Below are 18,901 nucleotides of genomic sequence, written 5' to 3'. Positions count from 1 at the left end.
GGATCCATCGTCTGTTTGTGTTAGTTACAGGTTTCTTTGCTTTGTTTTGCATGTACAAGAGTGACTGACCTCCATTGGGCCAATTTAGATTGTTTGTTCCCTCAACCCATTTGGAAAAGTCGTCGATGAGGAGGTCGGTGCAGGCAGCGCTGACCGTGGAGACGGCTAACAGACCAGAAACCACGGTTACAAGACGGCGATCGAGCAACATGGCAGTCAATTCTCCGAAGATCGGTGCTACAATCCATTCTGTCGACATAGGCCATGACTGCGTGCAGTGAGTTATATGTGTTTTCGGATCTGATGGTCGAGAAGCATAAGGACATGGGCCGGCCGTTCTGTTCAGGAGTGATCAACCACGAGGATGCAATATTACCCGACTGGGGCGCGTGTCACTCGAATTGCCATGGCTTCCGCGACCGTTGTATGAGATATTGCTAAGAAGAGAACAGCCATATGGGATTACGCAACCAACGCCCGAGGTTGGGTAAATGGAGTGCGGAGACTGGAATGAAAGAAAAGGGATAAAATCCTACGATGCAGTGTTCCGCGGTTCATGTGGCACTACTGCCCATGGTAAACCAGGAACTGGCCAGCTCGTGTATGCTATGTAACAATAAGGTAGTATATGAGCTGAACAGCTCTTCCTGTACCTGCAAGTCTCAACTTGGGACCTGGATGTTGTGTTCGTTTTTGATACCGATAGCATGGTGTAATCGAGCACTTTCGACCCGAAGTTCAAGCCACTCGGCTCAAGAAGCATCATGGACCTGTAGCGCGTTTTCTAGCTTCAGTCGGTTGGTGACGAGGCTGGTGAAGGATGAGGTCCGATGCAAGGCCCGGTGAGCGGAAAGATACATGAGCACCCGAATGGAGGTGAGATCCGAGTTGACATGTTTAGCCTCCAGAAAGATGAGGATCTAGTATATGGAACGGGAAGAGGGTAGGATTTAATCCGCAGAAAAGAAGAGTGATGAGGACATTTTCATATACCAAAGAGGGGAACGTTTTCGGCATGTATGTTCCAGGAAGTTGATGAGGTTGATATTGAGGTGTTCTTGGCTTGCAGCCGGGGGTAGCATTGCGGTGATAGAGGCCGGCGGAGATCAGGTACCATGTCGGATCGAGCCGTTGTTGGCTTCTCATGTTGACTCGGTTTTCCGTAAAGGCCACAACATGGCAGTCAACGTTACCTTTGGCTGGCCACTGAGGCCGTGTTCGTTGTGGCAGTAGTGCAGTAAAGGGATCACTTCCAACCCTGCCACAACGAACACGGCCTGACACTATAGCCAACCGGAACATTCAGCCGAGATGGCTAATGATGAGCCACCGTCTGTGAGTGTCCGTGACATTGTCGCCATGGAGGCATGTTGTCAACAGGCGTCACCGTATTCCGCAAATCGGATAATGCTTGAACGTGGGTGGGGCTGCCATTGTTTACTTTGTTCAGGGGAAGGATGAAAGAGGAAAAGCCGCAGATGAAGGACGTCTTGGGTATCATGACAAGCTCCACGTGATAGGTTACAGTATTCTGGCATAAGAGGATAGGAAAACACAGATGGAAGCACAGACCACCGAGACGTCAGATGGCGGAGGACGCGGAGCCCCGAAGATTAACGTCGCTTTCAGGGCCGCGGCGCCGACTGATCTCACTGATTGTTTCCACACCTTCCCCGTTCCGTCCCCGTCCATCTTCCGCAGGCCGTCACAAGTCCACCCGCTTGCTGCCGCCGTAACCTTGCTTACGCCGATACCTCTACCGTGCTCCACGCCGGACACCCGACGGATACCTCTACTACCACACCCTGCTACTAGTAGTTGTCCACCACAGTAGTCTACGGACTTAGCTTACAGAGACACTTTGTTGTCGTCACAGCATTTGCACCGTAACAACAGCCCGCCCGTCGAAACATACCTACCGTCACCCGTAATCACAACCACCTTACAGCAACCACCAACGTACCTTGCATAGCTGATCCACTACCTACGCCGACCCCGACATATTATTCACAGGAAGGCATACACTTCCACTCCTTCATGCAGTCCGCCAACAATGCGCCGCCCCCCAACGACCCCCTCGCGTCGCTGCCCATGGCCAACCCCACCATGAAACCCCTACCCTCCAAGCAACGGGGACAGCCGCTGGTCCTCGACTCCCGCTCCCATTCCCAGCCCGAAGCCCAACCGACCACGCCTGTCCGCGAACGCCGAACGAACCCCTCGGCTGCCTCCCTGTTCAGGTCGACACTTACACCACCGGGCTCCCGCTCCGGGTCACCAGCACCCATGGGGTCCCCAGCCCGCAGCCTGACCGGCTCCGTCTTTGGCAGCGGCGGCTTCAAGCAATCTCTCCTCGACACCGCGGCCGCCGAGAACCCGGGCGATCCTCTCAACCTGATCCTCAAGAGCTTCGTCCCCCACATTGCTATCCATGACTCGCAAGATGTCGAACATTTGGTCAAGGAAAAGGGCTTCAAAGGAGGTCTGTTTGAGCTGCTCCGCCCGTTCGGAGAGCGCGTTCAGGGAAGGGTTACCATTCGCGACAGCAACGGGGCATCGCGCACGTGGGACGACTTCTCAGTCCGATTTACACGGTTCGGCGAAGCGGTCGAGGATCCAGATACGCTGCCAGATCCCCGCTCACTGAGGGGACCTCCACCGAACGGACAACCACAATACAACATGCCGAGGAAGAAGACGAGCTTGGTTCAACAGGTCGAACAAGTGGTGGAGAAGCACTTGGGCTTCGCAGAGGAGGCAAGCATGGGGGCAGCAACACCGACGACGCCCACAAGGCAAGGTCTCGACACGGACACTACATCGCCCTACTACGCACTCTACCTCCGACGGCTACTATCCGGTATCCCCATGGCCTCCCACGAAACTTTCTCTCACCCGGTCGCCTGCGTAATCGCCATCAGCTCGCGACATCCCGCCCCCATCGAAGCCCTCCGGCAACTCTACAGCGAAACTACCCCCGCCGAGCAGCGAATACCACCGTGGGTAGATGGGGACTTCTTGCGCTACTATGTGCTCGTACACGACGAAGAACGCAGCGACATCACCAAGTCCATGCAGCTGTTTGACCAAATGAAGCGCCACTTTGGCCTACACTGCCACCTACTCCGCATCCGCTCCTCCCAAGCCGCCGAGACCGACGACGACAGCATCCCGCTCCCTCGCTCCGACTGGATGTCCGCCTCCGAAGAGCTCGCCGACATCGAACGGTCCGAACAGCTCCAAGACTCCTTCGATGACGACCCGCACCTCTTCAACCGGTACATCTTCGAGTCCGACGCTACCGCCATCCGCACCTTTATCCGCGAAATGGTTATCCAATCGATCATCCCGACCATGGAGCGCAACGTCTCACTATGGAATGACCAAGTCGCGTCCCGGCGTCGCGGTATCTCTGGGCGCTTCATGTCCTTGTCGAAACGCTTCACAGTCTTTGGCTCCTCTTCTTCCTCCTCGCGCAGCTCCACCAGCAGTTCAAACAACGGTTTCGAGACCCTAGGTTACTACCGCCCCGACACGCCCGAAGCCATCATGCGCCGGCTTGCCGACTTTGCCTTCATGCTGCGCGACTGGAAGCTGGCCATGTCCACCTACGACTTGCTGAGGACCGACTTCCAAAACGACAAAGCGTGGAAATACCACGCTTCAGCCAACGAAATGGCCGCCTTGTCTCTGCTTATCATGCCGCAGACCATGTTCTCCAAGAACCGAGTGGAAATCATTAACCCCATGGTCGAACAGGCTCTCTATTCTTACCACACGCGCTGCTCATCTCTTTACGGAGCCGTTCGGGCCACGCTCCTTTCTTTGGAGCTCCTCCGACTCCGCGGCGGCATCGGGATAGATGAATCCGTCCGCTGGGGCACGCGCCTCCTCGAAATGCGACTCTTTGGTCCCGTCGGCGACGCCTTGCTCCGTGAACGACTCGCAGTCTGCTATGCCTCTAAGCGAGGCACCGGTTCCCAGCTATGGGGCAGCAGGCGACGCAAGTCAGCAATGTGGAGCGTGCTTGCCGCCCAGGCGTGGGTAAGCATGGGCAAGTACTTGCAGGCACAAAAGTGTTTGGCTGATGCAAGGAGGATGTACTCTTTGCTGCCAAGCGAGTGGGGCGTGCAAGGTTTCAACGGAGCCAGCGAGTGTCTGGCAGGGTTGAACGAGGCAGCCAGAGAGGGGTTGAGGGTGACAAGGGAGTACGCCGAGGCATTGGAGGCTGAGGGGGGACATTCTCAGGGCGGTGGTAATAGAGAAGGAGAAGGGGAAGAGGGATTGGGGCTGGGATTGCAGTTCGACGAAAGCAGTAACCTCACGATCCGACCCAAGGCCGACGACCAGACAGCAGCAGCATCTACCGACCACAACAACACGCAGACGGAAGTGGACGTGGACGTGGACGTGGAGCAAAGCGGGTTTAACGGACAGTCATCACAATTACCATCACGACCGCCGCAAATACCCACACCCACCGCGTCTTCCAAGTCCCCAACACCGGAAACAACTCGAGGAGGTGATGAACAACCAGAAGGCTTCGAAGACGCGACTCCCACCAGTGGGCCCAGTAGCGGACATAGTCCCACCCGACCGCGAAAGGCAAGCATGGCCGTTCGAACATCCAGGGTATTATCGTCAGCGGATCTGGAGCCAGCAGCGCCGCTGCCGCCGTTAATTCCCGCGAGGCTGGCGAGCACGAGCGGGAGGGATGAGAATAAGAGTAAAGATGGGAAGGACGGTGGGTTTGGTTAACAAGGGTTTGTTATTTTGTAGAGGTGAATGGGAGACGGACGGGGACAGGCATGGGAAGACACATTAGACGGCAGCAGCAGGCTTGTTTAGCACCAACAAAAAGTATATGAATAGTAATGACGAATGGAATATCTAGAGTAATGAATGGTATGCATCATTGTCTGATTGTAATCATCCAAACGAGGTATCTTTTTCTTCCCACAACTTCCCCTCCTTCCATCTTCCCTTTTCACTTCTTCTCTCCCCCCTTTTTCCCCCTTTCCCCCTCCTCTTCCTGTGTTCCCCCCTCCCCCTTCCCCTACCCTACAGTTTAAAAAGAATGAACCCGTTCCGCAAACCCAACCCACTCCTCCACCCCCCTCACATACGCATCCCCGCCCGCATCCGCCAAATGCTCATGTCCCCAAACCACCACCTCCTCAAACTCCGCTTGGACTTCCATCGCCCCTCCCACTTGCACTTGCACTTCCGGCTCTTGCCCACCACTCCCAGCTTCAGAATCGAGGTCGATGACTTCCGGTTCATCATTCTCCATGACGAAAGACATTTCATGCGCTAGCCTTGGTTTCTGATTTTGGGTTTGTTGCTTAGGGGAGACCTTGGAAGCAACTACACCCTTGTATCCTTCTGGTAGAGGGAGGGTCTTGCCGTGGAGTTTGCGGCCGCGGAAGTAGGCTATTTTGAGATTACCATCTTAGGTGAGGGTGTTAGTTTCAGGGTTACTGGGTACTGGGAAGAAACAGGTAGAGTGGGAGTGAGAAGTACCTTGTTCATGATGAGGGCTCCAAAACGAGTCGGTAGGTTCTACGGACCCGGAGTGGTGGATGCGGCAGGGAAGGAGGTTGGGTGTGGTTTTTGGTGGGGAGTTGGAGGAGGATGTGAAAGCGAGGATGGGTTGTTGGGTCATTCTGATTGGGTGTTTTGTTATTTTGGAGAATTTCACTGAGCTGGGTTTGTTGTTGAATGTTCGGGAAGTTCGTGAGGTGGTTTTTACAGAGTGATGAAGTTGATGGTTGGTGATGAATGAATGAGTGAGACGCGAATGTTGAAGTGGAAAACGCGACGGATGAGGATCAAATGCAGGGGAACGCACGGATCACTTGGTTAAGTGCTTGCGTTTAGTAGCAACAAGGAGATACCCGTGCCCTGAAATGGCCAACCAAGATCGAGCCCGTTAAAATGACTGTGTCCCATGTTTAAACGACTGTCCCTGAACAGGCATCTAAATTCATCGAACTTCGAATTGCCCTTCTTTCTAGACTGAGTTCCTCCTTCTCTTTACATCTTCTACAAACAACAACTTAAAGAATTAACCACATTTTCCATCGCCTTTCCCCTCATCACTGTATAATCTCTACAATCTGTCAATAACCTCATCACAAGCTTCTATAATAGGCCTGTAGAGTTGGTCCGGGTTTCCTTCGGGTGTTCCCAAGAGCATTCGTACCTTTTGGTCATACGGGGCAAAAAGAATCTTCCTGATACGGAAACAAAGCGGTTTCACAGGGCCCAACGACTTTGGGAACTGAACCATCAGGTCTCCAAGCGTATCTTGGGACGACATGTCACCTCTCTTGTTCAAAGCAATATTCTTCAAATTGCCGTTTTCCCATCGATCAAGAAAGCTCTTCCCAGGTATTTGCTCGTCTTTGCCGGAAAATCCATTAGACTACGATTGGCGCGCATATATCCAAAGTAGGACGTAGAAGAACGATTCGAGATTGTGATAGTATATATAATTAACCTTGCGCAATACTTCAATCGCTATAAACGGGAGTATGTTAATTGTTGGTTGTCCGCTCGGGTCCTAGTCGTCCTTCTAAACCTTGGCCGCTATGTTCAGTATGCCCTTGAGGCCATTTGTAATACTGGGGTCCGTTATAATAATATTGTCTGGAGAGATATTGCGGTGCAGAATATTGCGGGTGAAGTAGAGATATCGGTGCGCCTTGATTGCATCTCGCATCGATTCTAGCAGTTGCTTGACTGTACGAAACCTGCTGATAACATGCCCGGCTGGTGGGCTGACGAGGCAGTTATAGATTTTCTCTTCCCATAGGTCTTTGTCCTTGTTTGTCAACGGCGGTAGCTGGATGCCCCAACTCGAGTTGGTATCAACAGGCGTTTGTGAGATGGTGGCGCGCGGGTCGAGGAGGCAAAAGACGGCAGCCCAAATGGCATTGTCGTTGGTATTGTCGTCAACGACAACTCGGACGAGAGGGCGAAATAGGTGAGATTTGCTCTCTTCTTCCCATCTCGCACTTCCAATCGCAGACGCAGTAGTTGCAAATATGGAATGCCATCATAATTACCTTTTTCGTCGGAAATGAGAATTTCACAACCCGCTGAAGAACCGCAAAGCGCCTGTATAAGGTCTGCGATATTTTTTCGATGCGTCTTGTCGGCTTCGTTAGAGTCGCGCAGTTTCTCGCGAACGCTGTCAAGAGTACCGCCGAGCGGATTTTTTGCAATGATCTTCTTCTGTTGCTCTGAAAGGGGCCAGGGATTTCTGATATGGGCGATGGATCCTGGCTTTCTTGGAGAACTGTGCGATAGAAGCCATGATTAGTGTGGTGTTTAGAGCTTTACTGCATATCGTCCAGTCTTCAAGGCCTTGAGGGGACGGAAAGAGGCATAACAGGAAACAAATAAGAGGCTTCTGTCGTGTTCTAAGCCCTTGCCATTGTCCCATGTCGCTTCCGACGGAGGACAGTTTCTCTCTTTATCCCACGTGTTGATGATGATGTGACTCGAGATCTGGAGTGCAACTCACCTTGAGATCGGTCGGGTTCTTGATGTTGAAAACCCCGCGATTTGAACCCTGATGGCCGTGAATCTGAACATGTCGCTAGACTTGGCGCTTGCTTTTCTAAGGAGAGACTGCATCGCGATTCGCGAGTTTGGTGTTCGTTGAATAGCCGAGTCTGTTAGCGGGACTGGGTTCTAACCAACTGTGTACCTTGGGCCTGCGTCAGGGCAGTCAGTATCAGGGTTGACGGTTAGGGTCAGTTGGTGTTAGATCCAGGGTTCAGATACCGGCGAGAGACTTCCGCGTAGGTGTGAATGGTGGTTTGGCCTTGGGAAGACGTCGGGTGGATTCAAGCTTTGGATGTCGTGGTGTTGAATGATGATTCTGGTGACTGGTAGTGAGCGTGAAACATGCACCACTGACGCCAAGTTTAGCAGTTCAGCATGTTAGGCCATGCGAAGTTCGATACATTTGGGTGTTAAGAATGGGACACAGTCATTCTAACGGGTTGAATCGCAGCCTAGTAGGGAGCGTGCTCAACCCCGTCAGCGACGAGAACTGGAGGGAGACACTCAATGATTACATGGTCAAGACCGGTCGCCTTGCTTGTCGCTGCTGCATGACCGTAATTGAAAGAGAAAGGCAGACAAGTTAACAAATAAAGTCATTGTCGTCACACTGCGTGGTCAAAAAACAGCCATGTACAAGTCCACCAACCTCAACGCCTTCGTTCACTTTTCTTCCCCACGACACCACCTCTCAGGCAGTCTTCGCAGTGAAAAAAAAGAGAAAGTCAATCAGAGCTTGACTTGGGCTCAATTTGAGTAGCCAAAAATTATGGCCGGATCCCCTCCGAAGCAGAGATACATGACAGCAGACAACTCTCGCATATGCAGTGCACTGTTCATTGAGCTGCCGCCGCCATACTACGCAGGGATCTTGAGCTCCCGCGCAGTCAGCCTCTCTAAGTCGGCGTGGAGAGAAAAGGGAAAAGAGGAGAGGAAAAGTGAGAGGGGAGAGGGGGGTTATATAGCCTTGGGACTGGCTGGCCCCAGATGCTGGGATGGATTAGGGATGGGCAACGGGAATGGGTTGGGGACGAGAAATCGAGAAATCGAGAAGGAAGAGTTGGGGGAGAGAGGAGAAGAAAGAGTGATTGTTGCCTCTTCTGGGGAGGATTTGGGCAAGTGGTCGGTTGTTGTGAAGAGCTGGAGACTCGGGTTGATGAGGTGCAGTCGAGTGGCTGCAGTGATTTTCATTTCCTCGCCAAATGGCACTTTATGGCAAGCACGACATTTCCTTTGACTTCAGTACTTCCAGTTCCTGCTGATGGATTGAGCAGAACACAGGCAAGTCGGAAGTATGTCCGCTGATGCTTCAGTTCAGTTTGGAAAGGACGACTCGATGGTTAACAGACTCGGAGTGTCTGATCCGGGTTCGCCAGGCAAGTCTGATCATCGAATCTTGGCGGACCGCGCTTCGACACACATGGTGAGGACTCAAGTAAGAGCCTGGCTTGCCCGGTATTGTCCGTACAAGGTCAGCGAGCGGCGTAATCAGTACAGGTCTTGCAAATCTCACAAGGACCAGTATGCCCTACGATCTTCCCTGTCTGATCCATTCAGTTCCAGGGGCATCAGCATACAGAGAATATCTACCACGGAGGTTCCCGTGATCCATTGTCTTTGGGGTTTCGAGTGATTGATAAGTATCGTCAGGTACCTGCCGCATCTGAGAGAGGTCGCTCTTGCGGTTTCAAGTTGCTCATCAGTCCTTCGGCTATGAAAGGCTTGCCGCAACCGCACCTGTAGCGACCAAAGTGGAAGTGACGCGGTCTCCCGCTTCTAAAAGTGCCTTCCGTATTCGCACAAGAAAGATCCTTCAAGTCTGGACTTTGGTTGGAGTCCTCACCGCCAACTTGGAGACTCTCGAGGGGCAAAAGATTGCCGATTCACATCTCTGCCGGACGGCGCTACAAATATTTGGATATCTCAGCACTTTTCAACACTTCACTTGACCATTTCCCATCCTATAGCATCGGCCGTGATAGCCTTGCTCATGCTCCTATACTCGTGATTCTCGTCTTCGGCCTCATCCTTCCGGGCCGACTCAAATTCTCCTATTGCCGTTGGCTGCGCTCCATTGTTGACCTGCCAATTGGACCTGACACTCTTTCGTCCCAACTCTTGCAAACCTGAAAGCCCCCTTTTCTGATATACCTGCGCAGATTCGCGCGTCAGACACAATAGCGCGTCTGCTATTCACTCGGACTTGCGGCCTCCAATCTAGCCCAGACTCCAACCTTTTCTGGTGACTCAGATTAGCTCCCAACGCTTCCTCCTCGATACAAATTCTGCCAACTCCCGATCTCATAGCTTCCCAGGAACAGGATCCCGAAGAGTAGGCGCTTCTCATCAACTTTCTCTCCCCCCTACTTGCACTAACGACCACCGGCCCTCTTCCAGGTACGAGTGGAACCAACCTGAGGCAGTCCACAAGCGCATCTATCCTCAATCGAATCACGAAAAAGCAGAAAGTCTCATGGATCACTTCGCAAGAGGCCTGGAGTTCAGAGAGATACACCCTCTACAACATCTTGCCAACATTCACGAAGGTCTCACGGAGATCATCTACCTGGGCACTGCGCATCTGCGCTACAAGCTAGGTAGCTTGACATGGGGTCCCGCCGTCCAGTTCGCCAAAGACATGGCCCAAACCACGTTCGCTTCCCTCAAAGTTGGCACCTTTCTTCTCGTTGACCAAGTGTCCGACGAGGTTTTTGTGCACGGCGAATCATTCGGCACTGGGCCTGACGAGCTCGGCAACCTCGTCCTCTGCCTCCGCCGCCCTTCCGGATCTGAGGACGAGCGTAAGGCCACCGATCTCCCTGGTGCGGAGCTGGTTGTGAAGGACGACGCGTTCTGGTTGCGACTACTTCTGTTCACCGACATGGGTTTTGCAGAGTCGTACATGCTCGGCGAGTTCGAGTGTGATGATCTGACGTCCTTCTTCCAATTATTCATCTTGAACCGTGAACAGCTGAACAACGGCACGACTTTGTTCTCTGGGTTATTTTCCCACATCGCCGGTCTCGCTCGCCTGGCAAATACCATGGACAATGCTCGTCTGAACATCGTCAGGCATTACGACGTCAGCAACGGCATGTTTGCTGCTTTTCTGTCGCCAGATATGATGTATTCGTGTCCCATCTGGAACCACACGACCAACAGTCGCACCAAACAGGAGGAGAGTCTGGAAAGTGCTCAGATGAGGAAGATCAACTATTTCATTGAAGCAGCCAAAATCAAGCGAACCGACCATGTCCTGGAATTTGGAACCGGCTGGGGCACCATGGCTATTGAAGCCGTGCGCCAGACAGGCTGCCGCGTCACGACTATAACCCTGTCACAGGAGCAAAAGACCTTCGCTGAGAGGAGGATCTGGGCAGCGGGGTTTTCGGACAAGATTGCAGTGCATCTGTTGGACTACCGAATGCTGCCTGACCCGGAGGTCCCCTACGACAAAATCATATCTTGCGAAATGATCGAGGCCGTGGGCGAAAAGTTTCTAGCCACGTTTTTCTCGCGCGTTGACAAGCTGCTGAAGAAAGACGGAGGGATTGCCGTGTTCCAGTGCATCACCATGCCGGAGGGACGACATAAAGGCTATTCGAAGCGTGAAGAGTGAGTCGTCGGTCCCTTGTGGGGTGTATCATCAGCTAACGGCTGTAGCTTCATTAACCACTACATATTCCCTGGAGGATACCTCCCATCGGTCACGCAGTTGATCAACCACATCACGGCCGAGTCCAACGGAACGCTCATTGTCGAAAAGATCAAGAACATCGGCCCACATTATGTCAAGGCGCTGAGGCTGTGGAGGGAGGCCTTTATGGACAAGTTCGACAGCCGGATCGCGCCTGCTTTGATGGAGGATCATCCTGGCATGACGAAGACGGACGTTGAAGTGTTCAAGCGGAAGTGGGAGGTGAGTTATTCTTCCGGTGATTGGAGTTGACGAAGCTGACACATGGCCCAGTACTACTTTTCGTATAGTGAGGCCGGTTTCCTGACCAAGACGTTAGGAGACGTGATTATCACAGTTGGCAGGGAGGGTGCGCTTGAGCTGATGGAGGGTATTCCGTTGTGATCGTTACTGAGGATCGCAGTGCTGATGATTTTACCTCCATTTTCGTGTACAGCAAAGCATTGTGGTAATCATGACCAGTAAGGAAAGGGCGGGTGTTGGTGATCGTTAGAGATGGTTTCGGGCAGCAACATATAGACCGCGGCATGGCATCTTGTGAGTTTTAGGCGTCCGTTTGCTAGTTTCACTCGGATTGTATGCGAAGCAAGAAAACGACGATCGATGTCAAGGACAAGATAGATTTTGCTTTCTGCTGTTTGATCAGTTGCTGATGAGAAGAGCTGAAGAAAGCAGGAATGGGTATACCTACACAAGAGAATCTGGGGATGCAAACATGATATCCAGGTAAAGGCGGATAGGCACCTTAGACCTAATAGACTCCTCCCTCCTTCCATCTCTTCACTTCTTGCCCTTCTTCTTCTTTCCTCCTCCACCACCACCATTACCTCCTTTCTTGGCCTGCCCCTCCTCATACCGATTACTATTCTCCATATCAAAGCCATGCTTCTCCTTTCTAAACAACAACATGGCCACCCTCGCATCCTCCACACTACTATGCTGTCCCTGATGAATCTCGATGCCCAACACCTCCTTGGCCAACACCCGCAAACTTGGCTTCGGCCCATGTCCGTACTTACGAAACCCACTGTACTTGGCCGTATCCCTAATATCCCGATGCGGATGCTCAAACCCCAACACCTCCAAATCATGCTTGACATCATGACCCACCAATATCCGACCTTTCAAAAGGGCAGCCACAGTCGCTTGTACGGACTCAAACGACCTAGCGGACGCCATGTGGCGCTTGGAAATGCCTGATACGTGCGTGCGCCAGTCGGTTACGAAAGCAGTGGGGCGAACGTACGAGTCGTAAATTTGGTGCCCGTGGAAGTCGACGATGGAGCATCGCGCTAGGACACTGGTGACGCCGGAAGGACCGGTGCCGACCATTTCGCAGTCGATGGAGAGGTATTTGCCGAGCGTGTTGGATTTGGTTGCTTGCAGGATTAGAGCGAGGTCGGTGGTGGTGGAGGTGTCGAGTGTGAGACCGTTGGAGAGGGTGAGGGATGAGGGAAGGTCGGTTGGTAAGGGGAGGCCATTTTTGTTGCTTGGGGTGGAAGAGGTGGAAGAAGAAGAAGAAGAAGAAGAAGATTGGCCGGGGAGAGTGAGGCCTGCGTTGGGGATGGCGGGGGGGAGGGTGGAGAGGAGAGGGATGTGTGAAGATGAAGAGGAGGTGCTGCGGAGACCAAGGTTGTATGCTTCGGCGAGGGATTCAGAGGAGATGCCTTGTTCGTCGGCCCAGAGGTGGAGGGAGGGGAGGGTGCTGTTTGGAGAGGAGGAGGTGGTGGGCTTGGATTGGACGTTGCCGCCCATTTTTTCTTCTGTTGGTTTCTGGCTGGGTTGAGACTGGGTTTGGGACTTTTGTCTTTTTGGCTTCTTGGAAGGGTTGGAAATCTGTTGTTGTTGGCTCTCCTCGGCCTTGCGCTTGAGGGTCTCGGAAGAGATGGACTTTTTGGAAATGGCTTGCTTGAAGGCGGCTTCTTGGCTGATGGGAGCTGATTTGGTTGGTTGAGGGGCCTTGAGCTTTTCTTGCAACTTCTTCCAGTTGGAGGAGAGTTCCGGGGCCATGGTTGGTGACAGGAGGGTCTCCTGCCTTGGTGGTTTTGGTGGTGGTGGTGGTGGTGGTGAAGTTCTGAGTGAAGACAGACAAGTGAGGGTGTCACTGTCAATGAGGAGTCACTTGTGGTATGTCCGATTGAGAAATGTCGGCCGAGGTTATGTGAAGTCCAATTGGTGCTGAATTCTTTTTTGGAGTGAGAGAAAGTAAACAAAAGGTTGAGATAAGCGGAAGATTTCCAGAAGGTGATAACTTTTTGTATGAACGTGAAAGTGGATGTTGAACATGGGCCCCACTTTGGTGTTCACTCAAAAATTCAACTGGGGAAATCGGTTCCTGGGCGATTGACAGGGTAGACAAGCCATGCAGGGATCTGCCGCTGTGTCCCATCGCATCCCCGCTGAAATGACGGCCCAAACACGTGGGCTCGCCACTGAAGGACCCCTCCAAAATGTTCGGGAAGCGTCCACTGAAAGAGTCGCTGAACACTCCAAAACACGTCAAGACCGACATTCGCGCGTCACCCGTTAAATTGATCGCATTCAATCGCTCACTGTCCACAACCATCAATTCTTGTTGCAAACCATCGCAGTTTATTGACCGAACCTTATTCAATCGAACACAACAACACCGCCATCATGAGTCCCCCAGGTGGCGATGCCACTGTCGGCTCCGACGAGAAGCGACAGAAGGGCAAGGCGACGCCCGATACCATCAAGTATGTTTCCGTCCCATCATTGTCCACGGCACCCCCCATCGTCGTTGAAGAACCTGGTACTAACACCCCCAAACAGAATGGGATGTATTGCCATGGTAATGAAAGAAGGCCAATTACGACGAGCAGAGATCCTCAGTATCAAGGACACCAAATCCGGCCGGCAATTCTACTGCAACTTTGACAACTTCAACAAGCGTCTCGACGAATGGGTGCCGGCCGCCAGAATCGATTTTGAGCAGGACGTCGAGTGGCCCAACCCGGACAAGGATAAGCAGAAGGACGCCAAGACCAAGAAGAACAACTCGACAGTATCCAAGAAACAGCCGTCCAAGAAGAACAACCAGAAGAAGGCCAGCAAGAGGGAGCAGTCAGTCGCATCGGACGGGCAGACACCACACCCATGGACCGAGTTTGTCGATAGCCAGCCAGGGAAGAATAACAGGCAACGGGGGAAGACGGAAGATGGAACCGACGTCAACGCCAGTTTGGAGGTTGGTGGGGACAAGGGAGTCAAGAGGAAGGCCGACGAGATCGATATGGATGAGGACGAAATACCAGCCGCTAAGAAACAACGCCAACCGTCTTTTTCCAGGGAACAAGAGATTGAGAAGCTGCGAACATCTGGCTCCATGACCCAGAACCCCACGGAAATCTCGCGCATTCGAAACATCTCCAAGGTGGAATTCGGCCGCTACGTCCTCTTCCCGTGGTACTTCTCCCCCTACCCGCAGATCTTTGACCAAGAAGACTGCATCTACATCTGCGAGTTCTGTCTTTCGTACTACGGCGAGTTGAAATCCTTTGTGCGTCACCGACAAAAGTGCACTTTACACCACCCGCCCGGAAACGAAATCTATCGGGACGACTACGTCTCCTTCTTCGAAATCGACGGGCGACGTCAGCGCACCTGGTGTCGCAACCTCTGCTTGCTGTCCAAGATGTTTCTCGACCACAAAACCCTTTACTACGACGTCGACCCGTTCTTGTTCTACGTCATGACCACCCGCGACGACCGGGGGTGCCACATCATCGGGTACTTCTCCAAAGAGAAAGAGTCTACAGACGGGTACAACGTCGCCTGTATCTTGACCCTCCCACAGTACCAACGCAAGGGATACGGTCGCCTGCTCATTCAATTCTCGTACGAACTGTCCAAAATCGAAGGCAAGCTCGGCTCGCCCGAGAAGCCCCTGTCCGATCTGGGTCTGCTGTCATATAGACAGTACTGGTCCGAGAACATTATCGATATCCTGCTCGGGTATAACGAGCGAAAGGAAGCTTGCACGATTGAGAACATTGCTGTGGCCCTAGCCATGACGACGCAGGATGTGGAGCATACGTTGCAGGCGCTCAAGATGCAGGTGTACCACAAGGGCGAGCACAAGATTGTGGTGCCGGAGAAGCTGATCAAGCAGAGGGAGAAGAGCAAGGCGAAGCAAAAGAGGTTGATTGATCCCGAGAGGATCCAGTGGAAGCCGCCGGTCTTCACGGCGCTTAATCGGACGTGGGGGTGGTAGTTGCGCTCGCCTCCCAAATATTAATGATACACCAAGACGACACACTCGTGACACCACCACACAGATTCATGACCCAATAAAAATACGAAACTATCAGCATTGCGCCAACCAAAGAAGATCAATATCTGGATCGACTAGATATTGGAAATCCTGCAGTAGTGTATGGAAACACAGGGAGCATTAAAATGGTAGCAAAGTGCACTTGACTTTGTTGGATTTTTACTATGGTTTCGTTAATTTATTGGGTCATGACTACGTGTGGTGTGTCGTCTTGGTATATCATTTTATATCTGGAGAGCGAGAGTTTCTGCTTGGACGTCTGTGTTATTCTCGTTGTAATAGTCATGAGAACAAGATTGCATGGGTAGCAAGCGGGTTGGTTAGTATGATATGGCGTTGGTTTTTGTTTTGGACGGTACTTGGGGAAAATGGCTTACAGGAGGGGTAAAAAGGTACACCATATGTATCACTATTACGGCCAAAAGCACCAGAATAGTTTGTCATTTCTTCTCAAGTGATTAGGAATATAATTACCAGAATAGCGAAGTAGAGGCTAGTCATAATCTCTACTCATGATCAGCGAAAAAGCCTGTTTGATATAACACAAAATCTTGATGAAAGTTTAGCTCAAGCTCCCCGACTTTACTATTTAGAGCATGGCTGCTTTAGGCGTCATCAAACGTGGGTGTATTCCCCGATCTTACAGACCGCTTTCGCCAACTGAAGCTTGTGAATGGTTATACCGGCTAGTCGTCGGAGATCTCCCGGGCCGTGTTCGGTAGTGAGACCTCCAGACGTCACCTCAGCCCCGTCCAGCCCCACACCTCCGGCCGGCCGGCCCCGCAACCTAGATTCCCCGCAATACGACATCACTCACGACGGCGATCACGACGGACAAATGGGTTGGGCTGATATACATAAACTAAATGGTTTCACCACGGCATGTAAAAATCACCCGCCATATTGATAGCAAAGCTATGGTCCCAAAACCACTACCGACCTTACCCAGATTCCACTCATCCCACCAACAAGTCAACATTCCAACGTCTTCATCACTCACAATCAACATCTACACATCAACAACAGCAACAACAACCACCGCCAACATGCCCCCCTCAACACCCCCCGCCCTCTCCGACCCCGACGTCCCAACCCCTCTCTCCCAACCCGGCGAAAACATGAAGAAACAAATCAACCTCCTCCGCGGCTGGCCCTCCCCCCACCTCCTTCCCCCCTCCCACCTTCTCTCCGCCAGCACCTCGCTCCTCACCTCTCCTCCCCCAGATGAACCACCCTCATCCAAATTTTCTTTCAACGTCCCCGCCCTCCAATACGGTGCCGACCCAGGCTACTTACCCCTCCGACACTCCCTAGCAGCCTGGTTGACGAACAACTATACCGCCCACGAGACGTATCCGTCCCATGGATTTCCCACCTTGACAACGGCAGAGCAGATTTGTATTACAGGCGGGGCGAGCCAGAACTTGGCGAATATTCTGCAGGGGTTCACGGACCCGGCGTATACGAGGGCTGTGTGGGCGGTTAGTCCGTGCTATTTTTTGGCGGTGCCGATTTTTGAGGATGCGGGGTTTGCGGTGGGGAATGGGAAGTTGAAGGGGGTGAGGGAGGATGAAGAGGGAGTGGATTTGGAGGAGTTGGAGAGGGGGATTTTGGAAGTGGAGGGGGGGAGGGAATGGCCGGGGAAGCCGGTGAGTTTTGTCTTCTGTTGTTGATTTAGGGAATGGGAGCAAAGGGTGATAGGGGAGGAAGAAGAGGGATGGAAGGGGATGACAGTGAGGAATGAGGAAGCAAAGAAAGGAATATATGGAGTAAGCGGGAGGAAATCGAGAAAGGGGGAGAGAAACCCTCTTCTCGGATTTCTTGCTCTCACTCTACTGTTCTACCTTGCTTCTCATCCCCAAAACTTTCACTCTCAGTCCGACTTTCACTCCCACCCCTCTCATCACCACCTTTTATACCCCCATTCAGAATCACAACTAACAACCACCCAGGTCTACAAAACCCCCGGCCCCCACCGCAAATGCTATAAACACATCATTTACCTCGTCGCCACCTCCGCCAACCCCTCGGGCATCACCACCTCTCTCGCCCGCCGCCACGCGCTCGTCCAACTCGCCCGCAAATACGACGCCCTCATCATCTCCGACGACGTCTACGACTTTCTCCAATGGCCCGTCCTCCCCTCTTCCTCATCTTCCCCCTCCTCCCCTTCCAACCCCCTCTCCCTACCCACCCCCCTCCCCCGCCTCTCCGACATCGACATCTCCCTCGGCCCCTCCCTCCACGACCTATCTCTCTCCGCACACTACACCCGTTCTTCACCTTCCGATATCCCCAACGAACAAGAGGAAAAAGACATGCAACCCCTCTTCCCCACCCGCACAATCTCCTCCCTCCACTTCGGCCACGCCGTCTCCAACGGCTCCTTTTCTAAACTCCTATCGCCCGGTCTCCGCACAGGCTGGACACACTCCACGCCTGCCTTCGCCTACGGTCTCTCCCAGACGGGAAGCACCCGCTCAGGCGGCGCCCCGTCCCAGTTCTGCGCGGCGCTCATTCACGAACTTATCCAGTCTGGCGCGTTAGATAAGCACTTAAGTGAGGTAGTTCGCCCCGGACTTCAGAAGCGACATGCAGTGATGATGGAAGCAATCAAGCGCGAATTAGTGGGGCCGTTGGGGGTGAGAGTGATTGAGGATAATAGGACTGGTGCCGAGAAGGAAAAAAACAGGGAGGGGTTGTTTGGCGGGTACTTTTTGTGGTTGGAGTTGCCGGAGGAGATGGGGTTCACGGCGAAGGAAGTGGCGGAGCGGGCGCTGGAAGAGGAACGACTGGTGGTTAGTCCGGGGGAGAATGCGGAGGTTAGTGGGGAGGGAGTACATGTAGCGAAGGAAGAAAAAGGGGGGATTAGGTTCCCGAGACATTTGAGGGTGTGTTTTAGTTGGGAGGAGGAGGAGGATTTGGTGGAGGGGGTGCAGAGGCTGGGGAGGGTGTTGAGGAGGATGATGGAGGAGGCGAAGGAGGGGGGGAAGGTAAAGAAGGCCGGGGGGGAGGGGTTGAAGGCGTTTAAGTGAGGGATTGATGGTTTGTTGGGTTGGTTTGGATAGCGTTGATTTGGGAAAGTCAATGAATACTTGAATGTGTTACACATGCGTGTTCTGGTGCAGGTATCGTCCATGCCGTGGTCGTTTACCTCGGAAGGGCGATTCGAATGCCAAGTCAACTTAATTGTGGCAGTTCATGATACTGCCGTGTACATAGACTACAACCTAGTCTGGATTAGTACCCCGATCTCATACTTCAACGCTCACTGGGTCATTCGCCCAGATCACATAACAGAGTGATGCATCCTCCGGTACAGACAGATTTATAGC

General features: G+C 52.7%; 6 protein-coding genes across 6 annotated transcripts; 4 read left to right on the top strand and 2 right to left on the bottom strand.

Moving 5' to 3' along the window:
- Nucleotides 1-1,311: 1,311 nt before the first annotated feature.
- NEUTE1DRAFT_121665 (uncharacterized protein) lies at nucleotides 1,312-5,169 on the top strand (the record flags this gene model as incomplete). Its single annotated transcript, XM_009851860.1, has 3 exons — nucleotides 1,312-1,335; nucleotides 2,173-4,208; nucleotides 4,263-5,169. The coding sequence occupies 3 exons, from the start codon at nucleotides 1,312-1,314 to the stop codon at nucleotides 4,756-4,758; spliced, it is 2,556 nt and encodes an 851-aa protein (XP_009850162.1).
- A 1,408-nt stretch (nucleotides 5,170-6,577) lies between these two features.
- On the bottom strand, nucleotides 6,578-7,644 carry NEUTE1DRAFT_109424 (uncharacterized protein; the record flags this gene model as incomplete). Its single annotated transcript, XM_009851859.1, has 3 exons — nucleotides 6,578-6,966; nucleotides 7,071-7,303; nucleotides 7,532-7,644. 3 exons carry the CDS (start codon nucleotides 7,642-7,644, stop codon nucleotides 6,578-6,580), a joined length of 735 nt encoding a protein of 244 aa, XP_009850161.1.
- Nucleotides 7,645-10,048: 2,404 nt separating this feature from the next.
- On the top strand, nucleotides 10,049-11,656 carry NEUTE1DRAFT_40251 (uncharacterized protein; the record flags this gene model as incomplete). Its single annotated transcript, XM_009850542.1, has 3 exons — nucleotides 10,049-11,139; nucleotides 11,239-11,494; nucleotides 11,546-11,656. 3 exons carry the CDS (start codon nucleotides 10,049-10,051, stop codon nucleotides 11,654-11,656), a joined length of 1,458 nt encoding a protein of 485 aa, XP_009848844.1.
- A 197-nt stretch (nucleotides 11,657-11,853) lies between these two features.
- NEUTE1DRAFT_80552 (uncharacterized protein) lies at nucleotides 11,854-13,474 on the bottom strand (the record flags this gene model as incomplete). Its single annotated transcript, XM_009851858.1, has 2 exons — nucleotides 11,854-11,903; nucleotides 11,964-13,474. The coding sequence occupies one exon, from the start codon at nucleotides 13,280-13,282 to the stop codon at nucleotides 12,053-12,055; it is 1,230 nt and encodes a 409-aa protein (XP_009850160.1).
- Nucleotides 13,475-13,909: 435 nt separating this feature from the next.
- On the top strand, nucleotides 13,910-16,049 carry NEUTE1DRAFT_80548 (histone acetyltransferase esa-1; the record flags this gene model as incomplete). Its single annotated transcript, XM_009851857.1, has 2 exons — nucleotides 13,910-13,989; nucleotides 14,066-16,049. 2 exons carry the CDS (start codon nucleotides 13,910-13,912, stop codon nucleotides 15,504-15,506), a joined length of 1,521 nt encoding a protein of 506 aa, XP_009850159.1.
- A 563-nt stretch (nucleotides 16,050-16,612) lies between these two features.
- On the top strand, nucleotides 16,613-18,601 carry NEUTE1DRAFT_145853 (uncharacterized protein; the record flags this gene model as incomplete). Its single annotated transcript, XM_009851856.1, has 2 exons — nucleotides 16,613-17,215; nucleotides 17,519-18,601. 2 exons carry the CDS (start codon nucleotides 16,613-16,615, stop codon nucleotides 18,599-18,601), a joined length of 1,686 nt encoding a protein of 561 aa, XP_009850158.1.
- Nucleotides 18,602-18,901: the final 300 nt, after the last annotated feature.

The sequence above is a fragment of the Neurospora tetrasperma genome, assembly GCF_000213175.1.
Source record: "Neurospora tetrasperma FGSC 2508 unplaced genomic scaffold NEUTE1scaffold_2, whole genome shotgun sequence".
NCBI classification, from domain to species: Eukaryota; Fungi; Ascomycota; class Sordariomycetes; order Sordariales; family Sordariaceae; genus Neurospora; species Neurospora tetrasperma.
Note: the sequence above shows the minus strand (reverse complement) of the source record. Positions and strands in the feature narration are given on the sequence as shown.